At 33.4% G+C, this 27,629-nt stretch overlaps 1 protein-coding gene across 7 annotated transcripts; it reads left to right on the top strand.

Moving 5' to 3' along the window:
* Positions 1–1,127: 1,127 nt before the first annotated feature.
* On the top strand, positions 1,128–26,068 carry LOC143447166 (1-phosphatidylinositol 4,5-bisphosphate phosphodiesterase beta-1-like). Of its 7 annotated transcripts, XR_013114048.1 has the most exons (36): positions 1,128–1,334; positions 1,451–1,525; positions 2,889–2,957; positions 6,008–6,037; positions 7,558–7,701; positions 8,411–8,490; positions 8,640–8,693; positions 8,827–8,899; positions 9,404–9,507; positions 9,640–9,809; positions 10,203–10,349; positions 10,510–10,741; positions 10,928–11,012; positions 11,217–11,304; positions 11,827–11,868; positions 12,063–12,095; positions 12,841–13,179; positions 13,332–13,451; positions 13,611–13,761; positions 16,858–17,093; positions 17,238–17,389; positions 17,864–18,025; positions 18,121–18,227; positions 18,301–18,398; positions 18,520–18,722; positions 18,873–18,960; positions 19,050–19,165; positions 20,263–20,356; positions 20,551–20,675; positions 20,842–20,918; positions 20,989–21,139; positions 21,238–21,324; positions 21,513–21,651; positions 22,018–22,056; positions 24,738–24,789; positions 25,269–26,068. XR_013114048.1 is itself a non-coding variant. In XM_076947118.1 (35 exons), exons 1-34 carry the CDS (start codon positions 1,224–1,226, stop codon positions 24,776–24,778), a joined length of 4,023 nt encoding a protein of 1,340 aa, XP_076803233.1. In that variant the 5' UTR covers positions 1,128–1,223; the 3' UTR covers positions 24,779–24,789; positions 25,269–26,068. The 7 variants fall into 7 exon arrangements, 6 of the variants coding, with proteins under 6 accessions (XP_076803233.1, XP_076803234.1, XP_076803236.1 ...); XM_076947118.1 differs by lacking the exon at positions 22,018–22,056; XM_076947119.1 differs by lacking the exon at positions 24,738–24,789.
* Positions 26,069–27,629: the final 1,561 nt, after the last annotated feature.

Here is a 27,629-nt window from a genome sequence, read left to right as displayed (position 1 = left end):
TGGTATCATATATAATTAAATTTCTTCTTCACTTGAGTGAATATTAACAAACTTGCATTTGTCATTAAAGTTGGATCATATATAAGGATATATAATGAAAAAACAACTGCAATTAATATAGCCTAGGATGCAGAATTATAGATATTTGCTTAAGGTAATTTGATGTGAGGGTTTGTGATAACCATCATCTGCACGATCCAGAACAGTTTATTGCTTTACCCAATTTCTACATTTTATGTATGTATATATATAATACTTTGGCATGACACAGGCTTTGGCTTTAAATTAGTTGGCATATTTATCCGGCAATCCAAAAGCATAGTTTTCAACATCGTTTATGATCTTTCAGTTAGTTTTGGTATTTAATTCTGTATCATAAGTCTACATTTGCTACATTTAGCTAATTTAGAAAGCTGACATGCATAAGACGAATAGATATTTTGTGTGCATATGTGATGGTATTTTATTATGGAATAGTATTTTTGGATATGTGAGGTGTAGCCTAAAAACATAATTGCATAGGTACTACTCAACTAATGCATTTTATGCCAATGCCAAAGAGGTTAGCCAAAAGCCAAACAGATGCATTATTAATGACTCCAGTCAAAATGCAAGCAATAAGTTTTGTTGAATTAATGAATAATTTATTTTGAAGATTGTTGGAGTGTTTTGATTATATTTTCACTCAAGGTCTGAAATGACAATTAGTCTTTTTGTTGGCTACCTGGTTTTAATATTACACACTAATTATATTTTCAAATGAAATAAAAAAAACATTTTTAATGTAAACTTTCTTAAGCCAAGTGTTGGCATAGTTATTTGTTAAACTGTTTCCATTAAAGCTGCTGCATTTTGTTGTTAAGTGCAATAAGTGACACCTTTCTTAATGAAACTCTTAATATACTTTATGAATTATTGTATAAGCAAATTATTTAATCTGTATAAATTTAACATTTCGTTATTTTTCTGTGTTAGTCAAAAATAGCTTAGGTTAAATTATGTTAATTTTTGATGTATTAAAATATTGCAAATATTTGTAATCGTGAGATGTCATAAGAATATAGGTTGCTGCAATCAAGTGCATGCAGAGTTTTATGAAATCTAAGCTGCCGGGGAAAAGTATATGACACCATCTTTTTTATTTAGAGATCGCAGTGTGAAGCCAAAATTATAGTTGTATGGCTGTGTTTTTGGAGTTGAAATGATATAATTCGACTTTAGCAATGGCAGGTGCTGAAGCTGCAGTTCACAAAGTTAACATTGATAAACCACAAATCCCACAAAGACTCCTCAAAGGAAGCAAATTTTTAAAATGGCCCAAATCTGATGGAGATGTAAGTTTCTTCAAATTATTTCCAATCAGTGATATAAATATGGGATTATCTGTACAATGTAATATTGTTCCTGCCAAGTTGTACTTTGCACTAAAAAATTTGACACTATTTTATAGGATTCTGTTGCTGTACCAGTAACTCTTCGGGTTGATCCTAAGGGTTATGTACTTTACTGGCATGAACCAAATAAAGTAAGAAAGTGTTCTTAAGTGATATAAACCAGTATACCATTATCATCATTGTCATTAGTTTTATAGATGGATTTTACTAAGGTTTTATATAATGTGATGGTGTACCGACACTTAATCACGCGACACTTAATCACGCGACGCTTAATCACCGACACATAATCACTAGGACATTTAATCACGCGACACATAATCACTAGGACATTTAATCACGCGACACATAATCACTAGGACATTTAATCACGCCACTTGGATACTTATTCACGCGACATTTAATCACGCGACACATAATCACTTGGATGTCGGAAAAGCGTGAGGAAAATTCAGTAATTCAAGCTCATGTGCATCTCTCTGTGGGGATGACGATGTGGATTGCTTTTAAGGTTGGCCTAAAGCCAAAGGCTATTAGTCTTTCTTTTAGAACTCCCCGACAATTGTCTTTGACTCCGTTGCGCCGGCTTTCTCTATAATGTTTCTTTAAATCAACACCAGCTTCATAAAGTCAAATTGTTATATTGTCCGAAGTAAGTTGTATCACATTAGAAACATTTTTATCATCTTTTCACATTTAAACAAAACTATAACTCCAATTCAGTAATGAACAGTCCAGAAGGTAAAACTGATATTATGTGTAGAGACAAGAAGGGGAGATTTTAACCAAACCTTAGTTTTTATAGAAACACATTAGCCAATCAGGAAATAACATGTCATTTTGCATTGCTACGTATAACCTATGTAATATGTAACATTATTCTATTGTCACCGAAGCTCTTGATCAAAGTACCATCAAAACGGTTCTGACGTGAAGAAAAAACTTTTTACCTATTACCTTTCTTAAAACAAAGTTTTGCAAAAGCGAAGTACACCACATATACGCATAGATGGGCATCGCGACAATTCTAATGATAATTTAAATTAAACCGTCAAATTCAGAAAACATTGGTTTAAAGTTGACTTCCACCAGCTAGAAACTCTTTGATATTTAGCCAGAAATATCACCAACACGATGACAGTCATCGTGTTGACACAGTTGACCGTTATCTGTCAAGCGAGATTTTAGTTATCTTCGTGCAGTTGCTTACATTTCCCATGCATGACATTGTTACCTAGTGTGTACGGTAGCCGATACTGTAAATGTGTGATTAAATGTCGCGTGATTAAATGTCCTAGTGATTAGGTGTCGCGTGATTAAATGTCCTAGTGATTATGTGTCGCGTAATTAAGAGTCGCGTGATTAAATGTCCTAGTGATTATGTGTCGGTGATTAAGCGTCGCGTGATTAAGTGTCGCGTGATTAAGTGTCACCAAACCAATGTGATATCGATAAAATTTTTATAAGATTTATTACTTTTGTTTATTTTACCAGGATACTGAATGCCTTGAAATTTCAAGCATTAGAGATACCAGATTTGGGAAATATGCCAGAGAGCCCAAGGTAAAGGAACTGTATATATAACCTTAAAGGCTTAATCTAGAAGAGGTTAAGTATCAAAATATTTATTTTATATTCATAGTTGTCATTATAATTATACACTTATGTATTTTATGGCTACTTTTATCCTGGATATTTTGCTCATCAAAATGTTACATAAGGAATTAGTTTTATACTGCTGGTATTATATTTCATTATATTATTACATTTTGATTGCATTTGATATTCATTATTATCAATATAAATGTATATATATATATATTTAGCTTTTAGCTTGAGCTACCACACACATACATATATTCACGTGCGATTATTAATTTTTCTCCAAAAGAACCATGATTAAACTAATATAATTTCTCACATTAATAAAAAATGCTTCCAAAATATTTTCAAAAGATTTGTTTGTGTTTATTTTCTATGACATCACCAAATATCTTCAGTTTAGATTTAAACAACTTTTCAAATCTGTTTTTCTGACTGAAATTTTAGCTGCTCCTGGTACTCAATGCTTTTCGAAGTGATTATTTCATCGTTTTGAGAATTTCTTTTTTCAAGAGTTTTTTTAATTTAAACGTTAGCGGTTTAGCGCCATTTTTAGCGTTTTTTGTTCTTTTTCAATCTACAATTTATGTTTAATGAAGTTACAAGGACTGGAGTGACATATGGTTTGACCTGGACTAGTGGGGTTAACTGTAGCAGAGCCATAGTAAAACAATCGCAGTTGCAGCAGGATCTGCTATACAAAAACTGTCGGTACTGTCGTAGAAATACCGACAAAGCCCAAACCACTTTTGTAAAACAGCACCAAATTACCCACTTATGCTAATTATGTGTTTAATTTAGTAGATACTGCCATGCTGGTGTTAGTGGTGTGTTTTGCTAAAGTTGCATGAAATAGTAATTAATAGTTGTGATACGTTTATTTCTATAAGATAAAGATTCATTTAATATATATATGATACAAATGTTTTTAGAAAATTGTTTGTGGGGTGTGAAATATGTTTGCCTAAATTTTTTGCAAATATCTGTGTGCTGTTTACATATATATACATATATATATGGTGTTTTACTTCAGGCGTTTCATTATCATAATGAATGATGTCAAGTAATTTGTTTAATATACTTTAGTATGTATGGCTGTCTGACTTCATACTTGAAATTGGCAATTGCTAAGTTGCTATATTATACATGCAAAATGCATTGGCTGGTTTGTATTCAAAAAGTATGCATTATACCAGATGTAGTTTTGTTTATTTGACCTTTGCTTACCTGTAATTGATACCTCCCACAAAGTTTGACTCTATTTGGATGCTTCGATTCATTAGCTTGCCTTAATTTACTTAAAGGTAATTAGTTAATATGTTGATAGTTTGTTTACTCTGTTGAAAAACAAATGTAATTATCTGGATTCTGAAGCATTTGCTGAATCGGTATGTCTCTGACTCTACATCAAGTTCCATGTATCTAGTATATACTGCAAACCAGGAGATCACACCTTTCGTGATATTTGTTCTCAATTATGCATGTTTGTAACTTAGGTTTATTGGTATCATTGTTCAAAGCAAGAGTGCTTCTAAAACATATTCTTTATAATTATATTTTCACATTTTATCTGGCTGTTATGGGCAATTCACTTCGTTTCAATTTTTTATCAGGCGAATCTTGAAACAGGTTTGAATGTTATTTTAAGCTCTGTTGTAAATCTTGTACTATCTAAGCTTTAGGGAAGTGTCATTATTTAAATTTTTCCTGTGATTATAGAAGGAAGTGCCATATATTTTGCACAGTATGACAACAGTCTGCCTATACATTTCTTTAAAATAATATAAAGGTAATTTCAATTTTGTGCAAAGCTGACCAGACATACATTCAGTATATATGATTACATATTACACAACCAAATCAAATGTTTATTATTTTGAAGGTTAAGGTAACTGAACATAATGTTTTTCTACTCAGTTGGAGACGTTCAATTTATCTTGTCATATGTGAAACAACTGTTAAATTTTTTTTTGGTGTAACTGCTCATTTACTTTGTTAGGAGCATTGCATCTTCTGAGAATTTTTGCAAGGAAAATTCTGTTGTAGGTCAACCAATTCCGTTTAAATCCAGTAATAAGTTGGCAATTTCTTAAAAGAAAAATGAAAACTTTCCTTGATTGTTTAGTTGAATTCCATGTAATTTTTTTACATGTTATACGATTTCAATCTGTTAAGCACAGAGAAAGAAAGCAACATAACTTTTGAAAATTTATGTCTGGAGAGCAAAGATTTCCTGTTGAACATTCTTCACCGATCAAATATTTGTAAATAAACGCCCTTTCATAAATTTGAATTAAAGAACAAAATATATGCATCGGTGTGGGCTGAATGCTCACTATTATTGTCACAGATGCATTATTAGTAGGTGTATATATTATAGCTAAGTTTTTTAACTTAAGTTTAAAATTTTTATGCTACATGAGCTTAGTTGGCCATGTGATGCAAATTTATCAATAGGAAAATATTCATTGATTTACTAAGATATATACAAAACCACTTTGCTGGCATTTCGTTTGCGAACTGACATTTGTTGTTGTTAAATAAAATTTTATGTAACCTAACAAGGTTTCTTATGTCTGATCATTAATATGCTGTACATTGAAAGCATATCACCATTGTGGGAAATCCCTTCGGTACTTTGAAAAAAGCAAACATTTTGCCTGTCTCACACTTGTTGACCAAGCCAACCTTAGCGATAGTGGTATAAATAATTATGTTTTCAATATTCGCAATTTTTGTGCCGGAAGATGTAGCAAGTGTTTGGTCATTTGGTGGATACCAGAAAAATAAGTAAGACACTCCTGGTTCCAAAACTTTGTTAGAAAAATGATGACGCTATAAAAAAATTAGTGTGCTTCTGCTCAACTCTGCTAGAACGTCGCTAATACAGTTTATGGTTTACCCCACAGACTACATAATTGGTTATTCACGCACTTATTTCAGCTTGATGTTAACTTAATGACATTGTTCTGCTTGTGATTATGCCGCCTAATTCCTTTTTCAATCTACAGCAGGAAAAACTGGACAGAATGATTTCTGGGGTGAGATATGTGTAAAAATAACCACACTATTTACTTCGTGCATGCTGCTGTGGTGTGGAAATATTTTTCTAGCTAAAAATTTTCTGTAACTCGTATGCATGCGGTTTAACCTATATTTTGCATATGGTCTGTTTGGTTAGCTGTATGCATCAACAGCTTTAACTTTCAACAACTCAACAACAGCATTCTTCAGTGTGAATAGTGATTTGTCTTACAGTTTGCAAATGTTTGCAAATTTACATACAGTTTGCAAATTAGTATGCAAATGACATGATGCTCGGAAAGTACAGCGCAAAAAACACCTCATGTAATTATACAACAACCAGAAATGACCTTGATTTTGTAATTTTTACTGCATTTGTTTTGTGCCTATTTACATATCACAAAAAAACATCTTTAACATTCCATTTATACTATCTATGGGACAGTGTCTGCTTTTTCATCTAGCTTATAAGAAAATTGGATCCTTAACTACCGTTATTTCAGTTTCAACTTTACCTTGCTTGTATTTAGCTGAGACAATTGTAGCCTGCCTTAATAGTTCCAGGACATGAATTATTTATATATCCCTGATTTCATAATGTAAACAGTGGTGGTTCAGTGGTTTAATATTGATGGCCAATAAATATTTATGACTTTGGCCAGTGAAAGGGAAACCATGAGTAAAGAAAGTAGGATATGTATTTATTTTTAATATATCCGTTTCCCTTAAACGATTGTTTATAAATTTTCATGACTTATTAAAGATTAATAGTGTAGTTTAATGCCAGGATGCTTTATTTATTCATTTCTCTTATAAGATGAAAAACGTTTTTACTGGGAAGGGTAAATATTTGCAGCTTTTGTTCAATATAATGATCAAGGCATTAATATATGGGTGGCGGTGTGGAAAAGACTTCATAAGGTAAAGAAAGTGATAAAATCAAAAGACCTGGTGATTTGCTATCATAAAGTGTTTGTCTTTATAAATACCCACTTCCTTGCTCATATGTCTTTGATCACTGTATGCTTCCAACTCGTATGTGAACTATTGGGGAAGATAATGTAATTTTTCAAGTTTTATTACCTATTCAAGTTTGTTATTATTGCTCTTTGAAACCTTTACTTAGTAGTAGCTGGTGTCAACTTTAAGACATGGGCTCACAGTCTATCCCTGGGTACATGCTTGGGCTGTTATTAGCCATATTCTTGTAAAAGAAGAAACATTTTTTATTAATTTTTAACGGTAAATTAATTAAGTAAAGTAATTAACAATGTTACACATTGGCTCATTGTGGTATTTTCCTTAATGGTGACTTTTTTGACTAAACTTTAAACTATTATCATCATGCATTTGTCTGAATTTAAATTTTGTTGAAGAGACTACCTAAGCTCACTCTATGTTATGCCTGCTAGTGTCAACTGTCAGTAATTTCAACTAATATCAACATATCATTAATAATAATTAATGAAACATTAATGTGTTATTAATGTTTCCATTAAAATTTTAAGTAACCTTAACTTACATTATGTCTTTTTAGGATCCACAATTGGGTAAAATGGTGAGCGACCCAACCATACCACTGAATGAAAGATGCTTTACCATTGTGTATGGGGTGAAACTTGTGGAACTAAACTTCCTAAATTTTATATCAGTTGACAAGAATCCCCTAGAAGTTGTAAAGGTCGCTAAACAATATAGTGTGTTATTCATAATGTGTTTGCATTTACCACAATTGATTTTCCTTTTTGCTGCTAATGTGATACTATTATGCAGAGCTGCTTTCATGTACCAGTACCACTTTTGCATTTCGAGTGCAGGCACCTTAGATTATTGAAATCCTCATGTAAAATCATTTGCAACCTAAATTACCTAATAAGTAGTCTGCTCTCTGCTAAAACAATTATACTTATATATTATATAACAATAACAGAGATGTTGAATTGAGTAGATCCAAGTATTAACAAAGTCGTGTGTTTGAGACTTTGAGTCAAGTATTTTGCATAAGGAAAGGAGCTATACAGACATTTGTATTTATATATTAATGTCTAGCTATTATCAATGCTACTGTGAATATATCACTGGTACAATGGGTTTTTAATGCTGTAGTATATAATTGGTTTATTCGTGAGCCATACACTGATGGTATATAGTGCAGCACATATTACTACCCTTGTTCTTTTTAAATATTGAATTTTTGTGTCTGATGATAAAGTTATGTAAAATTCCATTTTGATTTTTAAAATTTTCCAAACAGATTTGTGTACAATAGAAATTAACATGTTATAGCTGCGTAATTCATTTTCTAAAAGTGGTTAAATTGAACATACCATCGGTGTTAAAATTACAAATAATGACAATTCCACAAAATTAAAAAGGTTTATTATTGTAAGGAATGGGCTGATTTCTTGCTGAAGCTAGCTTATCATCCAACAACACGTCATATTTCTGTGGAAACATCTATTGAAAAAGCGTAAGAAGCATGAGAAAACCTTGTTATTTAATCTCTCTTACAGATTGGTATTGAAGTTACTGCATGCCTTTCGAGTCAGTCAGTTGTTAAAATGGTTGTTTATAGAAAATCATGGGAAAAAGTCAGTGAACTGTAAAATTTCTTTTTAGCTTTACCAAGCTCAAATTGGAGACCAATCAGTTTGGTGAAATTCCTGTAAAAAAGTATGTTTTATCATAATGGTTTGTGTTATATTATACGGCCATGTAATGGTAATGTTATACTGTAATAACATTTGTATACTAGGGTATATAATTTCAAGACGAGTTTAACCCAACCATTATTGTGCTCATACAGATTGTATAAGATGCTGGGAGGTCGGAAAAGGGTTGAGAGTGTGCTCAACTCAGTGGGCTTGATAACTAGCAAGGTAAATGGACCAAATATAAGTTCTTCAAAGTGTTTAAACATGTAAAAGTAAACACATATCAGCCCTTAAGCACAATGTAAAGGGCTTTAACAAACCTGTAATTTTGTACTCGGTACCATTTTGCTAAGTGTAACAAAGCATATAACTTTTAACATAGGTTTTAACTATTTATCATAATATAATCATTTTTCCTTAGTTCTTGGTCTATGCTTTTACAGTCTACCAGGGTGGTAGACTCATTTTTGGATTTCAATATTATTCAAGTTACATATATTTAAAATGTTATAATTGATCTTTCAAGGTGGTATTGTTTTGTCACGATCTGTAAGCAGAATATGAGCAATTGTTAAGTTAATTATAATACAGTATAGTGTTTAGGTGGATACAATACAGATGAGACTTTATCTTTGCCAAATTTCATGATGATTTTTTAATAATAATTTTGTTTCCATATTATTTTCCTTCCTTCCCATAATTTCAATACCAATGATGATATTTATTCAGAAAAATTCTACTATTGACCCTGAAGAGTTTCAACTTTCAAGGTTCAAGAAGCTACTCCAGCTTTGTTGCCTGCGTACTGAAATGGATTCAGTATTTGCTGAATTGTGAGTTTTGCTTTTAACTCTGATTGTTCTTGTGCGCAAAGTCGTCCGTTCTCTTAAAGCTAGGAAAGAAGAGCCATAAGGTAAAAAGATATGGTTTTAGGACTTTATTCATTAAATCAAAAACTTTTGCAGGGGCTTTGGGGCAAAAAGGATGTATATAACCAAGCAAAAGATGAAAGACTTTGTTAACACTGTGCAACGGGACCCAAAACTTAATGAAATCCTTTACCCATTTACAACAGATGATCAAGCAGGAGACTATATCCAGGAATATGAACCAAACATCATGTTTTCACAGAGAGGTAAAGTTCAATTAACACTTCATTAACCTTGTTTTTCTGCTTTTTGTTGCATTTTAGTCATATTTTTCTTAGCACCTAGTAACAAGTCAACTTCAACTAATCTATAACTAGAAAGTTTTTGGACCACTCACTGTTCCTTCTCATAAAATGTTATTCGACGCAAGACCTAATCTCGGACGATAATTGCTTTACTACCTTCCATCCTCTACAATGCAGTCCTCGCTGCAGCTACAGGCATTGCAAACAATAGGGAAAATTCAGGATATTGTCACATTGAAATCTGCTACTTTTTAGACAACAGAAATTCAGACAGAATTAGTACTTTCGTCTAGTTGTGAAATTAAAAATTGAGTTTCCACAGATCCATTATTTATCGGATTAGAAATATTTCAGGTCAACTAACTCCAGAAGGTTTTGATGCTTACCTTCAGTCTGATGACAATAATATTGTTGGTATCGAAAAATATGCTGAGCATCAAGACATGACGTTGCCTCTTTCACATTATTTCATTAACTCATCTCACAATACGTACCTTACTGGTAATTTACAGTTTCTTTCAATAAAATATTTATTAGGATCTCAAACACTTCCCAACAAATATTTGTTATAGGTAATTAGTTATTGTTAAAACTACCCAAAAGTCAGAAATTGATATCGAGCCCTATTATGTATGTTGAAAGCTTTTATTCGCATTTTTAGGCACTCAGTATCGCAGCAAATCCTCGGCAGAAATGTATCGCCAGGTTCTGCTCACGGGCTGTCGCTGCGTTGAGTTAGATTGCTGGGATGGTGATGATGAGCCTATTATAAATCATGGTTTTACATTGTGCACTCCTGTGTTGTTTCGAGACGTTGTTGAAGCGATTAATGAAAGCGCCTTCAAGACCTCTCCATACCCTGTGATTTTGTCATTTGAAAATCACGTTGACAAGTACAATGTTCTTGCTATTGTCATAACCATTAGAAAAGGAGAAATTTCTGTATCCACATTAAGAATGGTTGAAATAAATTTGTCTTGTAAGCCATAAGGCTCTGTTTACAGGTCCTGTTATATTTATTTGGATTTTGCAATTCTGTGGAATTTGTGTCATAATATTCTCACATAATTTCTTTGTAGCCCTCAACAACAAGCCAAAATGGCGCAATACTGCAGAGATATTTTCAAAGAGAAACTACTGATTGATCCATTGGATGAATTCCCTGTAAGTTACTAAATGATGATTGACAGTATACCCCAGTGCCGTTCTGAAAAGGCGTGGACTGCATCCTAATTATTTTGAAATACACACATCTACCATTATATAGTGCCTTTACGATGTAGGATAATTAAGTTCATTCTTTCCAGCACAAAATCTTTTTGTTTTGTGAAGATAGTGATAGATATGACATTAATTTCTTGTTTGCAGATTGAATCAAACAAAATTTTGCCTCCACCAAAGGATCTTCTTTACAAAATTATTGTAAAAAACAAGAAACAAAGACCAAAGAAAGGAGGTAGGCATAAATTTTAAGACCCCAAATTAAATTATCAACAACATTAAATAGGATCAAGATTTTAAATGATTTGATTCCAAACATGGAATAATTAGTAGTGTCAGAAATAGGACGATTTCAGGTGTTTCCTGTGATATGCTACTGTATTTTAAGCTTGATCAGTGTCTCTTTCAATTTGGTTTAACAAGGGTTTCGTCTTTATGGTATGATTTTCTTTTAATGCAATTGCTTAGATATAGGATAAACACTATGCATGTGATGTATATGCGGTTGTGTTTTAATTGTTTTTATCTCAATGTGTTTGCCGTATCAATGCCACACTCATTGACAAACACTTTGGTTTATCATAAATTTTTATGTCTTCAATTCTGACACAAAACAGCTTTTTAGTGGTGGAAATTGTTAAATTGCTTGTGCTTATGTATTCTGGTTCATGATTATGTAATTTTAGGCAATAAGCATGGTATTGAAATGATATGTTAATATAGGAATATAATTTTGATAATTTCGTTTACAATGTAGCATCTACTGTAACAAAGTCGTCAACAGAAGAAACATCAAAAGGTTAGTAAACTATAATGACATTTTACTTAGTTGTAACATTTTAATAACATGGTCAAATCAAACTGTTTTAAATTGTTGAAGTAAGTAAGTTAATGATATTCCTTGTGTTGAATAACCAATTTAACCATGATTTTCTAAATAGTTTAATAATTGAATAATAGTTGAATAATTCTGATAGTCTAAATTTTTCATAGCAACAGTTGACACTTTTTTAGAGTCTGAATCGAGTAAGTCGACCGTGGCCATTCCTGGTCCAGCATGATTTCACTCATATTCCTTGCATCAAGATCTTGAAACTATCATTTGAAATAATTTTTATAGTACTGATAGTTCACATCAATTATTTTGCGTTTTCTATTTTGAAGGCATTTACTGCAAATGCTTGCATGCTGCAATCAACATAATCATCCATTTAAAAGACAGATTGCACTGATACAGTAATAGCTTTTTAAGCAAGGTTTCTTTTTACTAAGACGCAGTAAAGTTATTAAGCATCATGTTACCAAAACCTTTCTTTGTAGCATCTATTACACAGCCCACAAATCATGACTCAGTGCACATTGTCGTCTAGGATGGATATGCTACATAACACTAAAGGAAACTGGATTTTAACGCAAACAGTGCCTCATTGTGCATCCCTAAACTAAGTGTATGACGCAAGCAATGACTTATCTGCCTGTTTAGAATTTTTTTGAAAGATAAAATTTCCCGTTAAATCATTAAGTTTCTTCCTTTCTTTGGAGTCATCGTTTTGCTATCCACTTTTTGTTCACAGCTTGTTGCCTTTTTTAATAAGAAGTTTTTCGTGGGATTTTTAGATACCATAATCATTGTGACACTATTGGGTTCAGTTCATATCCTTGTCAATCCCTATGCAGCTTCACCATAAATCTAGCCTTACGTATTCAATATATTTCTTGTTCAGCAATTTTTTTGATTAACTTCTTTATTGTGCAATTTGTTTTTAAAAAGATCGCTCCAAAAGTGGATCCATTCAGAGTGAGACTGCATTACTTTCAAAAGCACAAAGCCTGCATCAAAATTCCACTGCTGGAAATGGAAAGCGGACAAATACACAATTGGCAAACAATAAGAAGTCAACATCACCAGTTTTGCCTTCAACTAATGGATCAAACGGTGTTAATCTTACTTCAGATATTATAGGCTCCACAGACTTTACGGATTGTGAAAAGGTTGCAGAGAAACTTGAAAATATGTCACTGAAAATTAGCACCTCCTCACCTGCTTATCTGGCCTGTCCTAATACAGATACTACCAAGGAAGAACCGACATCTAGAAAAAACAGCACTGGTACATCTATTAAAATTAATTATGCCAAGCAATCAAGTGCAGAATACCTTTTTTAATAAAAAGTGAATGATATGCAGAAAAATTTCATTATAAAACATTTAAGATATCATTCCCCAAAATGTGGAAGAGGTTTTGTCAATTTTTTTTTGCAGAAGAGAGCAGTGATTCAACCAAAAAAACTGAAGCATCCCTGACCAATGGTGATGACAAATTACAAAATGACGAAGATAGTCCGGATTCAAATGATACAGAGACATTGAAAGAAGCCAAAGGTTATATCCTGACATTGTCATAATCCTCAAATGCAAAAACGAAATTTTCCCCTTTTAATCTGAATTTTACAAGTTTCAGGCTTGTAAGGTTATAGCTTGTTGTAGGCAAACTTGCAACAGCTTATGCAAAAATTTTATCCCAAACATTTCCCTCTACAGATGAAGATGACGACGATGAAGATGATGAAGATGAGGGAAGTATCACAAATCTTGACTACAAAGAAAATGCAGAAGATTGTGGAACTGCTCTCAAAGAGTCGAAAGCTTATGGAGCCATGTCATCACTTGTCAACTATATCCAGCCAGTCAGGTAGAACATTTTTGTACTGTGTAGTATTTACCTATACTATATAGTATGTATTCCACCAAGACATGCCCTGAAAGCCGAAGTTTCATTGCAAACTATTTAGTTAGTACTGATGCCATTCAACGAATGGATGTAAATTATTAATTATTATTATCAAGCATTTTAAGGGCAACTTTGGCCCACCAGTGTGTTTAGTACATCAGACAGTGTTGCATGGGTTTAAGATATAATGCAATAGGTAATAAAATTGGCCTTTCATTTCTTCAGCAAATTTGTGTTCTATTTATAGCGCTTCCTTTCCATATGAGTGAATGATCACAATTGTAGCGTTATTCTACTGCAAATGTCGGTATTTTACGTGGAAGTAACTCGAAAAGCTTTTGGTCGTTAGCCCTGGGCAAATGAAGTTTGTTAGTGTATTTTATATATCTCTACGGGAAATTCACCACTGCAAATGCTAACTTTAAGTTAAAATTTTGGCCCTATTTGCAAGCTTTTGGGGAAAAACAGAATGGCTGTCTTATGCTGTCTTACGCGCTGCTAACATACTAATTGCTGTTGCCAAATATTAAACATATTATATTATATTAAACATATTATTAAGCATCATATTTGTTCGCTGCTGTCAGAATATTGAAATCCTTTAGCTGACTGAGAAATTCTTACCAAACTCTTTGGGTCAATTATTATTCTTTTGGGAGATTGCATTTCATACAATTGCACTATAACATAATGAAGTGACGTAAATACCGCTGCATTGGCTACATGTATTTTGCGGTTAGTGGAAAATCAGAACCGGGAAAAATATTATCTATCCTTTTGTTCAAGATGTTTATTGCGTCGGGTGTGTGGCAGACAATCGTTTTTATAATTTCAATTACTTCCCTTTCACCCATAGCTCATTGCTATTGGCTGTTCGTTTGAACGGCCGCTGGTCCTTATCTTTGTGTAACAGATTTCGTTTTTTGAATCTTAGGATCTGACGAATATTGTGAAAAACTGTCTCTCGATTGTGATGTCACAGGTATCATGGCGTCATAGCAAAGTTATGCGTGCTAGTGTTTTTATAATTCTGAGAAATATTTTTGCTTTTTAATTTTTCCTGAAACTTAATTAGACAAATATTTGAAAACAGTTACTTCGTGTATGATAACATATAAACGCCTGGTTTATTTTGATATGCACGGTGTACACACATTTTAACTCGAATTACACTACTTGTAATTTACTTCAGAACTTCACTAAGTAAAGACAAACATGTTACGGAGCAAAGATGATTTCATGACGCCAATCGTGTAACTGTAATATCTCGCTTGGTAAACCTTTTCCATCATCATGACGTTATAAGTGATAAGCTAAGTTATGACCCTATGACGTTTAATATGACCTATGACCTATGGCCCTATGACGTGTGGCTGAGGGTCAGTCTAAGGCAGTGTTTCGCAAACCTTTTTGTCCGCGGAACCTGCAGGGTTATTTAAGTTAACAAGGAACCCCCAATTCGCCAGAAACTTCAAATAAACATAAACAGTTGACAGTTGCCCACAGCAATAATCGTCCCTCCGCCAAGAAATATTAGTGCTCTTTAATAATTTGGGTTAATAATTAATAATTACACGTCATTGCTGTACTTGTGGAACCCCTAAAATTTTGTTATGGAACCCACTTTCGGAAACTCTGGTCTAAGGTGACTTAATCTGAAATCGTGCGAAAAGTACAGAAGCTGAAAGCTTTCATGTCTTTCGAATTCGATAAAATTTTCTCCGTTACGAGTTATTACAAAGTCAAGCATATACAGTATTTAATATTATTTATTGCGTAATTTATACCTTTTGGGGCATAGTGCGCAGAATTTGTTGGGCTCGATAGCCAGGGGTTTAAAAAAGGAAACAACGGGACTCGAACTGACCCTAGCTTTTACTCCTTAAAAAATGTTTTCGCTTGATATCGCATTGAGGTCGAAGACCGGCTGGTTGTGACGTAAAAATTCAATTATCATTTGAAAAGCATTTTTGGAAGATGAGCAGGCTTTGCTTAATTGCAGACATAATGTTCACTGTCTCTGTAAACAATAGCTTTAAATATTATAAATTAAATATTAACTTATAAAACTTGACGGCCATTGTTGAAGTAACGGCAGTTGTACCTTCTCTACTTTCAGCGCTTCAATGTCAAAATCCACGTGTCTGAATCTCAGCCACACTTACTGTATGGCATTACCATTTATAGTGAGGTAGGGTTGAACGAGGTCTTCGGGCGAAGTAGTCGCACAGTTGCAAAGACTCTGACACCCTGGTCGTGGTGGCAACCTGAATAATTCTACTGTATGTGAAATGATGTAAACAAAACACTTTCTTGCATAAGATACGTCAGAAACCAACCGTTTTCATGGGTTAAGGCGGTCGCTAGTCATCTATTTAATAATAAACTATCTTTGTAAAAATCATAATTTTTCAAACATTTTCTCCGGCAATACATTAATGCGTTCATTGTAGCAATAGAAATAAATTCTTTACAAACATTTAGAAATAATTAAATGCAGTCGATGCTTGATATGTTGATATTTCACCCAGCAATGTTAATACCATTCATGAGGCATTTTCCAGAATGTAATTTTCTGTGACAAAATCTCTTTCAACAGCTTATACTCAATGTTCCCAATACATGGACGTGCATTTTCAGCGACAGGCAAACGACGATGCTACTGTCATTTTCGTTTAGAACATTCATCGCACGAGTTGCAGTGATCGGGTCAAACGATACCCGGAAGGGCGTTCATGGATCATCTACGACCTTATTTAAATTCCTGCTAGGAAATCTTGTGATTGATGTGTTTTTTATACATTTTTCATTAAGTGTTTTACAACCGATAAACTGAGCGAGTTGCATTAATTTTGTATTAAGTGCGTCGATAATGCTATTCGTAGTAAAGTTAATTTTTTCACTGCGTTCTCAATGAGAGTTTTCAGCATTGTGTGCAATGACATTTGCCGTTTCCTATGACTTCAGCTCTTTTTTAAGCTATTTATTTAAAAACGTAATCGAGATATTTCTAACTCTGAAGCACTATTGTTAACTTTCACTTCATGCTTCGTTTAGGTTCAAGTCGTTTGAAATATCAGAAAGACGAAGCCGATCTTACGAGATTTCCTCATTCACTGAAACTGCTGCACTTCGTTTGCTTACATTTTATCCGCTTGAATTTGTTCGATATAATCGCCGGCAGACTAGCCGCATTTATCCGAAGGGAGCTCGCATGGATTCTTCAAATTACATGCCTCAGGTGTTTTGGAATGCTGGTTGTCAGTTTGTGGCTTTGAATTTTCAAATGTTGGGTAAGTGTAATTCGTGCTGTTCGGTACTTTACTCGCCCATTTTCGTTTCATTTGTACTGCCGTGATATATACAGTGTTACATTTGTATCCTGTGTTTCACTCTCTATCTGGTCACATTCTAATCGTGATTTTCGAAATTTTTAGACTTACCGATGCAAGTAAATTTTGGATTGTTTGAATTCAACGGTGGCACGGGCTATATGCTGAAGCCGGAGCTTATGAGAAAGAAAGATCGCATGTTTGATCCTTTTTCGCAGAGCATCGATGGCATAGTCGCCACAACTTTAACAATCAGGGTAACATGATATTTATCACACGGTTACTATTTTTTCTGTTGTAACACATTTCAACAATACTAGAAATGTGCTTAACTACTGAACGTACTGTACAATTGAATGCTCGATTGCGTTGATTGATGTTTTCTCAATTAACCGAAGTGGTTAGGTTCCCTGGCTCGTAAATATACAAGCGGAGTTTGATTCCCAGTTGCGCTCCTGTTGTATTACCATTGAGAAAGTTATAAACGATACTTGCTTCTGTTTAGTGGTTCTGGTGAAATTTGGACAATATAGCAAAAAATTGTCTGTCCATCGGAACTTGCACAAAGACATGCTTGGTAACCGAGGCTAGAGAGGTGAAGAATCATTGCGGGTCTAAGTTGTGCAAAGAATTTCCTCAGTCCAAGCATAAAGATTGCGACACCATATCATAACAAACTGAAAATTAGCATAAGGTTTAGTTTAATAACCCAATGATATTTGCAACAACAGGTGATTTCTGGCCAATTTCTGTCATCGTCACGCTTGAGTACTTTCGTTGAAGTGGAAATGTATGGACTTCCTAAAGATACTTATCGTAAACAACGGACCAAGACTATTGAACACAACTCTATCAACCCTTGTTACAACTCCAATGGTTTTACTTTTACAAAGGTCTCAGGGAATTGAAATTTTTCGGAAGGATTTTGTTTACTTTCTTACCCATATTTAAGTTGGGGTATAGAGGAATAAAATGGGATTCTTTTCAGATCATTCTGCCAGAACTCGCCATTTTACGGATAGCTGTTTTAGACAATGGTGGTAACATGATTGGACAGAGGTTTCTACGAGTAGAAGGCCTGAGGCCAGGATACAGGTGCAATTGGCTGTCACTTGCCAGCTTATTTTAAAACTTGTTTCTTCACATGATTAATTTTATCATAAATTAGGTATATCACGCTGAGGAATGAGGGTAACCAACCACTGACCATGCCATCTCTCTTTGTCCATCTCCAAGTCGACGATTATGTGCCAGATATTCACAAAAGTGAACATTGATCCACCTCTTATATTTTATTCATCCCCCTCCAATGATTTTGTGAAGATCTTTATTGAACGTAAAAATATTCTGTAAAATGGACGATAATTAATTTGCTCATCTACCCCAGGTCTTGCGGATGCTTTGGCAAATCCCATCACCTATTTAAGAGATCAAGAGATAGAGGAAAAGCAACGACAGGAGAGGAGGAAGGCCATGAAAGTTTTACTTGATGAACGCGAAAAAGAAATGTTTGATCCTTCCCACATTCCTGCAGGTTATGGAACTATTCCAAAAAAACACCCAAAGCCAAAGACAAAGCAAGAGCAAAAGGTAATTTACTTTAAATAACCAGTATATCGGTTAAAATCTTGTCATTGTCGTTTTGGGCATATTTTGATATTGGCATTTAACGCTCCTCTTGCAAGACGTATTACTAGCCACTAGCCAGCACTCACATACAAACTTTATTTTTTCATATAGAAATCTGAATCATCGCTTTCAACAGCGAGACCGGTTCACAGATCTTCCAGCTCTGTATCTAACTCTGAAAAGATTGACAACAACCAGCGTAAGAGACGTTTGGTTATCTAGTTTTCTGGTTTGTTAATATGTAATCATTGAAACGGTAGATAAGTCTAACCATCGTTGTACTTTAAGTGGTGGGGAAGTTTGTACCCCAGACAGTCAATGACCTAAAACTGAAAACAATGTATGAAAAATTGGAAAACGAGCAAAAGAAACGTGTTGAAAAGTTCAAGAAAAGGCAGTTACAGGTATAGTAAATTGCTACTTGCGAGTATGTTTTTTGTGCCAGTTTACTGAAATCACACAAAGCAGAGATTTATGCTGTTGGTCTAACTAAGAGATCACAATGAATTATTATTATTATGTCATCAAGTACTGAAGATTTCATTGGCCATTTAGATATCGGTGTTCCAGTTAAGACGTATCAATTGGCCTCGGGTGCCTTAGGTTATTATTTCATGAAATCCTAATAAAATCACATATCTCTAACTCTCGCTATGGAACGTTAAAGTCAAGACTGCAATTTTTGATTCAAAAGAGTCAAATTTCATCAATTTTCACCAACAATTTAGGCTAACCTAAACAATGTAAACATGCAACCTGCAAAGTTTTAACACGTTATTTGCTTGGGTAATCCCCGCACTGAAAAACAACACTGGCCATGCTGGCCTCTGATTGCTGTGACATACTTTTTTTAGCCATTACGTAAGAGCCCAACAAAATTGTAGATATCGCAAAATTTCAGCATATACAGAACTGCGCCTTAAGGTACGTACAACAATTCACAAAGATATCATTGTTAAAACCAATATATTATCAATGCACCAATATGCTACAAGGTGGTTTTCGTCCACAACTACTAAACTCAGAAGTTGCCAGATCAAATTAAATTAGTGACTTCGCCTATATTTACACATCAGAACATATTCCTGTAGTTAACACTCAGACTTTGATTTTTAACACTGTACAATTTATTTGTAATTTAATTATCCATCTATTTTGTATCATGTTATCAGAGTTGAAGATTGTTCCCCAGTATTCTGATCAAGGTTGTTTTGGTAAATGGACAGGACTCCTTTTATTAGAAAAATGTTTTACTTCGACACTTTTCAATTGTGTTCCATGACATCAATACCGTCCAACAGTGCCACGTCTTACTGAGCGATATCTCATCATTGGGACACCATTAGTCAATTAAATATTAGATGCTGGACGATATAATAATAAAATTTGTTGCTAGCTTTTGGGAACAGTGTCAATGAACATGAGCTAATATGCCTGTGACACATGTGCAGTTAACCGTTGTTTTCAAAGGGATATATTTTCATGTTAAATTTTCTATCAGGTGTTTACAGCTTGCTATAATCAGATGTTTAGCACTCCTAGACGCTCATCTGTGTTGCCTGTCTTGCGCTCTCCTTTTAGTAGAAGGCCTTCAAGTATGATATAATTATTATTTTAAGTATTTTTGATTGTAAAGTGAGCATGTTATGTGCTTAGTGTATTTAACACAATAGATGAAACTACCTATAAAATTGTTATACAGTTAAACCAAAAGTATTAGAAAATGATACATTACATAATTACGTTTTTACGTAATAAATGTCCGTTTTTTATATGTCAAAACCTCCAGTTGCTGATGTGTCCATTGACACCAACCCTGCCTTGCCTGATGAAGCAAAAAAGTCAGAGCTCATTAAATTGCTAAAAGATCATTATCTTGAAGAAAAAAATTATCGATTTGAAAAATTGCCACAGGTTTGAACACTGTGGTTATTTGTTAGTAAAATTTATGAAATGGTTTGGAGCAAACTGTGCTTGTGATTAAGTTATGAAGAAGATTGTAAACCATAAACAGCACGTTTGCGGCTTTCACATTTGGTGTTTTTGCTGCCATTGTAGCGTTATCTTGTTGGTGTTTCAGTTCATACAAAAGTTTGCTGAGCTCATTAAACGTCATCAGAAGCATGAACTAGAAAAACTTCAGGACATAGCGCAGAAGTATGTGCTACAAAGCTTATGTTTTTGAGTAAAATGTGCTTATTGCTTATCGCAAGTTCTTTATTTACAGGGAACAGGATGCAGTGCAGAAGCAGAAGGATGCAGATAAGGAAACAAAAATAAAAAACATCCCGTCAAATTTAAGCAAAGAAGAAGTGGAGGAGAAGAGAAAAGACATCACAGACCGCCACATCCAAGATTGCGTGGCAATACGCAGAACAGTACGTTCCACAGTGTTTTGACTGAACTTTTTGGACCTAACTAAGAAAAGGTATATTATATCATATGTTTTTACATTGTCTGAATTAATTTGTTCCAGCTTGCAAAAAAACAAGGTGAGCGGTTGGAAAAAGTGCACACGACGCAAGTTGAAATACTAGAAAGTCTTGAAGAAGAAGAAAAATTGGTACATTTTTTGTTTTGAATTAGCTGTACAAGATGTGTGTAAAATACTTCACCAACCTCAAAATAAGTTATTTTGCAAATATCTATTCTTAATAACTTGTAAGTTTGTCATCTGTTTTTTTTCTAGAATGGTACTTTAACAAATACATTGAACCTAATCGTTTTTTATAGTGTGTTTTGCATTTACAGATGAAACAAAAGATTGACAAAGAGTACAAGGAAAAAGTTGCAAATGCTTCTGATGAATACGAGAGATTGAGATCTGAAATAAATTCTCGTCGGCAAGGTTCTGGGTCAACTGTTAGTACAAGTAGCACCTTGCAAGATGGTGAATATAACACTTACTTGTAGGGCATGTCTGGTTTATGTGGCTTGTATGTCTGTCGATTCTCTTTTTATGCATTTCTTACATGTATCTGTTTGAGTAAATTCCAGAGTGTGATAAGAATTTTGGACAAATACCAAAATCGTCAAAATTGCACTTATAGTAGTTTGGAATATTATGCTTTGCTAAAAAGTTTTGTACAGTTTTCCAGTCGTTTTTATCTTCAATGGGCTTGTGATCTTATGTTTTGTAGCTTTAATGTATAAAGTACCGGTAATTGTTTCATATGGTTGTAGCTTATATGTGAAGGAAATGTAGATTTGTAGTTGTTAATTAGCGTTTGGGTGGTAAAACACTGTTTCTTTTAAGTCGCAATGGGTGTTGTACAAAACGACTCAAGGAGATGAGGTAGCAATAAAATATTTTTAGGTTTTGTTTTCTTAACCCAGCAATTGTCAAATCTAACTTATCTGCATACTTTACTTTATACAGATTTTGTTTATGGCTAAACCTTTTGCAAAAGTTAGATGGCATTAAATTTTGAAATTCAGCTTCATAAAACATATTTGTCTTGGCTTAAAACATAGAATGGTAATGATGGGCCATGATGCATGATCTTTTGAGTTTTTTTGCATCAATGAGATTATGTTCTTAATCCTACAATGATGTGCAAAATATAACCCTTTTGCACCGGTCTTAGTGTGTGTGTTGTTTTGCCTGACTTTTCATGCATTTTTGAGTTTGTATTGCCATTGTATACTTTACCTATTGTCTTTAAACTTGTTTTATGTTTAATACGTTGACTGCCGGCAATGACTTCCTTAGGAGAAGAGAATGGGCTTCTTCAGCCAACCACGAATACACTACACTTGTTATTACTGTTTTGCATCTATGGTATTCTCTTCAATATTATTCGGCATTTTACATGCAAATTGTCAACCCCTGGGCTCTGAAAAAAACGCAGAGACTTCTTCTGATGGCCAGGACAAGTCTGGAATTTCAAATAGTTAAGGGTCCAGAGCGATTGCAGAGTATTTTTTTTTGCATTTCGTCTTTGGTAATCTGAACCAAACTGCTATTTGACCATGTGGCAGTCAATGTGGTAACTAGGTATAAATTTTATATCATCCTTTGTACATTATCTTACCGTATAATCACACGCGCTTAAGTTTGTTTCTTTTAAGAAAGTGGTGGATTTTGGTTTAAAGAATGATTGGTTTAAACTATTGATTTTCAATTACTGCAACTATTTCCTACACTCTCCAGAACATACTTTAAAATTACATATAAACATATATTACATAAAAAACTGGGTTAGTAGGTGTCTGTGGGTATACATAATTTTAATGAAAAAGTTGTTTGTAGGTTTCTTTTTCTTTTTAATTAACAGAATATATGTAAGACAATTTTATTTGCAACCTCACATACGGTACCTGAACAACAGAAATCTTAAATTGCAATAGTGGTTTGTAGCCTTGCTACTTTATTATTATTACCTATGTGTGCTGTATTAAATGAATTCATAACCATAAAGTATGTGTCTCAGCTTGTAATTTTTTTTATGTAGCTATTTCTACACATAACGAACTTGTTAAATTATATTATTCATAAAACTAATAGTTGTTTGACACAATATTTATCACAATTGCTTGCGCAAACTTCGTTATCTCATACATGCTGTCATATCTCAATTTCATACTTAGTAAAGCTGCCTTAATATGTCCATAAATCATGAATACACATTTTCGTTTCTAGATATCTGCTGTTATTGTATTAGCTTGGGTTAAATTATGTAAGGCATATATGTAGTATTTTTCTTCATGACGATTTTATTATCCATTCTTCACAATTGCAGAAAATTACCTTGTGACATTTACTATACCTTTTATACAGTTTAGTAATAATTTTTATACCTTGTATCATTTGCTATGTCTACCTAATGTAAATCATTGCTTTATATATGCTGATTGTGATTTCTACCTGATCCCAGCCTTGGTGTGTATGAGCTTTGTAAAACAATGGATGCTCTATTGAGTTGATGTTTTCGTAATCTGCAGATATTTATTGATTGTGTAACTTTGAATGCTTTGTAGTTTTTTTCAGTATCATTCCTCACAAATGCAATACAACTAACTGGGCTTGCAGCTTAATTTTTTTGTTTATGACCCTACGTTTTCCAGAGTAAATGATTATTGACCTCATTGTTTAAAGGCATATATATATATATCATATGAAGAAGTATAATAGAGCAATAGTAGTTTACTCAAATATGCTCAAGTTCAGTTTGAGTTGAAATACCACTGAAACAGGATGTTAAGAGCCTGTTGATAGTGTTGTTGAAGAAGTTCAAATGACGTACCAAGTTGTCTTTGATCCAGGAATCGAACTAGTTGTTGACTAGCATATAGCGGTAGAAGGCAAACGCCATGTGGGATGTTCATAATGCTATGCGATGTAGGTTTGGGATATACTTAGGCTTTGCTTGAGAAAATTTAAGTAACTTGCATGGTTGTTGTTTTTGAAAAGTTACTGATCCTTTCATCCACTTTAATCTGGTTGTCCCCGTATATCTATGTTGTGAAATGTTATAATTCTTTAAACTTCAATATGCAAATTTGTTTCTATGTAACACATTCATTGGATCAACATCTTTATCTTGCTTGGCTGTCTAAATTACTCAACAAAATTAGTAAATGCTTGTTTGAAACCTCTTCTTATTTATATTCCAAAGTCTTCAGCAACTCTCCTGACTACGCAAATTTCAATTTTTTGAGAATTTAGAATATGTCATTTATGTAATTGTTTTACAGTGATTCACTATGAAATGCTTGTATTCAATACTGTTGTGCTGTCTTTGTTTTTGCATTTAAAATTTATAATAAGGTTTCCCACGAAAAAAAATTATTTACAGAATTTGTCTCTAAACTTTTGCATATTAATTCTGCATTAAATGTATTTTAACTGGTGCCATGCTACTAATAAATGGTGTTTTGCTGTGTTTAGTACCCTAGCAGAATAATGGTTATGTATTAAAACTCTGCTCTGCCGTAACCCATAACTAACGTCTGTCTAATTCATAAACTTTCTAGATAGCAGTATGAATATTGATGATGATGTTTTTGAAGACTGAATATCAAAGTGGTAAAACTTGCATCAGACTTCAAAATTAATCCTGATAATTTTCATGCATTTTATAACCACAAGCACAGTAACATGTTCCACTGGAGCCATGATATGAGAGGAAATATTGCTTTTTTGCCAGTGACAAAATCACCCAGTGCATATCTCGTAATTCATCCCACTTTATAATCTAGCAAATACTTGAAAGTGGCAAATATCAAAAAGGCAAAGTTAGAAACTTTTGTAATATTTTTTGCTTTCTATAAGTATAAATAGACCATGCTCATGCTGCAATGTTGCATGAAAGGTTTGCTGTTCTGAAACCACGCTTGATTTAATTTACTTTGTTGTGATTTTTTGCATGCTCATCATGTGCATGTTGGACAAAATCAAATCAAAATATGAATTACATTGTGTTTTGCTTGAACGTTACGTTTACAATAAGCCTTCGTAAACTTTACTTTTGTAACTGACATTTTGTTTTTTATGTATTGTTACAGAACCTCTGAGAAGAAGAAAGCAAACTATATAAATGAAAGGTTAAAACATGTCTAATTCAGTTATATATTTAGTTATATAGTTGTATATTTGCATGGTACCTGATAGGAAGCCACAACAATTTTTCTACTTTTTTGTGTGCTTTCTTTTAACTAAATATCAAGAATATGTGCAACCTATTGCTTTGTTTTCGTATTTTGCAAAATTAGGTGTAGGCATAAAACAGTGCAGTGATAAGTAATTTTAACTTATTTTAAAGTTCTTAATTGTGCAATTTATTTTTGTCAGAGATTATAAATTCTATATTCTGAATAAATATTCAGCAATGTTCTAAATATTTCAATTCCCTGTCAAATGTTAATATCGATTTTTCAGAATAGATACCATTCTTTTACCTTCGGTATTTTTCAAAAATTGTTTGCATTGTTTAACTTACAAGATTTACAGTTAGTGTAGTTTTGGACTTGAAATAACAAAATTGATTTAATTCACTGTTTTACAGCAGTCTCAAACGTCCACCTTGTACAGTTTTTCTTGCAAGAATTTTCTTGACTTTTATTATGTTTATTAATATTCAAACAATTTGAATGTGATAAGGCACACTCTTTTGTAAATAATGTACTTTCATCGTTGTATTTGGCCTAGAGAGAATGCTCTTGTATTGATATTTAATGGATCGTTAAGAAAATAGTTTTTTAAATTTGTGATGTATATATAAATCACGTTCTATGTGCAATTTTCGTAACTTGTTTGATAATAATTACTTGTGTCCAATTCCATGTAATAAAATCATTCTACCGGACTGATTGTGGATGGTACAGTATATTCATTTATAAGATGCAATCACTGATTCTTAAACTTGCTAAAAATCTTGGTTTAGTGGCCTATCATTCATTGTCAATTTTACACGGTTTATTGTTTAATGGCCTTGTTGAAGTTAAAGAAAAAGCACTGAGCATAAGGATGCTGTATCCCGGGTAGGGTTAGTTCAGATATCAATAATATTTACTGTCCGGATATTTATCGGATATCGCAAAAACTTTGCGACGTAGTTTTTCATGAAAAAAACAAATACATGTCCAACATTTCACAAATTCTTAATGCTTAATTAATATTTTTGTTTTATTATAATCTATTTTTAAACTTAACTTTTATAATCTATTTTTAACTTAACTTTCTAAACTAGATTTTAAATTAAGTTCAGGAGGAGTCAAACACCACTTCCGTTCTGTTAAACTGCCCGTTTCTGAAAACAGAGAAGTTCAGAATTTGATAAAAAGGCATAAAAACGCACTAACAACGTTATGCATTTGTTATCCGGTTAACCGACCAAACTTTATCCGGATATCAGACAGCTAAAATTGCCTCGGTTAACCGGTAAAGTCTACCGGTTTATTCTACAAATCAAGTAATAGCCTGACTTGTATGTTTCATGAACCTGCATTGGCTAATTTGAATGAAACACATTTCATCTCTTCGATTGGAATTGCACCCATGCACAATTCCACCCATACAAATTTTAAATTCATACTCAATTAATAAACTTTTTATTTAACTAAAAAATAATGACCAATCTTATCAAATAATATACATAACAGTTCAAAAGAGTTATCACAAAAATAATTAGTGCAGATGTACAATACCGTAGTCACAATTGTATCATTTCGTTTATTTTTCATCTAAGATTGTGGAGAGCGAAAAGTAGCCTATGGTGCTAACGGTAGGTATCGTGACAATTCTAAGAGTTAGAACTAAGGTTTGAATTTTTCGAAGGGAGAAGGTTAGAATTGTTGCATAACCGGTGGGCTAGAAAATGACATTGGCCGCCACGGTAACGGATAATAGCGTTAATGGACAAGTCATTGACGGTAACCAGTGTTTTCAATTCTGTTATAACAACAGCTCTTTTTGGTATGGTAACTTTTATCATTGGACCGAGGAATGCTGAGTAAACCCAGCGAGTCATGACTCGAGTCTCGGTTACCGAGCATGTCTTTGTGCAAGTTCCAATTATCACACACTTTTCATTTATTTCATGATTTTTTATAAAGTATTGCACGAATTTAGAACTGTTCATCGGGTCCACTGAACAGAAGCAAGTGTTTAATGCCATACCTAAGGACATTATAACGGTAGCGCCACTGGGTATCGAAATCGAACACGGGCCGCATTATTGCGAGGCCAGCGCTCGAACCACTCGGCTTCTTAGTCGACAACATGGATCCCGATCTTGATTTCAACCCTGAAATCATCCAACTTTCTTAACCTTATATACATGCTACGTATTTTTTTTGATAATTTTTTTAATTTTATTCAATAACCTAAAGTACTATTGCTCGAACTAACTCTTAAAGTTATAACAG

This window comes from Clavelina lepadiformis, chromosome 2, assembly GCF_947623445.1.
Source record: "Clavelina lepadiformis chromosome 2, kaClaLepa1.1, whole genome shotgun sequence".
In the NCBI taxonomy this organism is placed as follows: Eukaryota; Metazoa; Chordata; class Ascidiacea; order Aplousobranchia; family Clavelinidae; genus Clavelina; species Clavelina lepadiformis.
The sequence above is the reverse complement of the archived record's forward strand: the minus strand, read 5'-3'. Positions and strand labels throughout refer to the sequence as shown.

Coding starts and splice junctions, on each gene's coding strand:
- LOC143447166 (XM_076947118.1), top strand. CDS start 1,224: ATGGCAGGTGCTGAAGCTGCAGTTCACAAAGTTAACATTGATAAACCA. Junction 1,335..1,450: donor GGCCCAAATCTGATGGAGAT/GTAAGTTTCTTC, acceptor ACTATTTTATAG/GATTCTGTTGCTGTACCAGT. Junction 13,180..13,331: donor ATCTAGAAAAAACAGCACTG/GTACATCTATTA, acceptor TTTTTTTTGCAG/AAGAGAGCAGTGATTCAACC.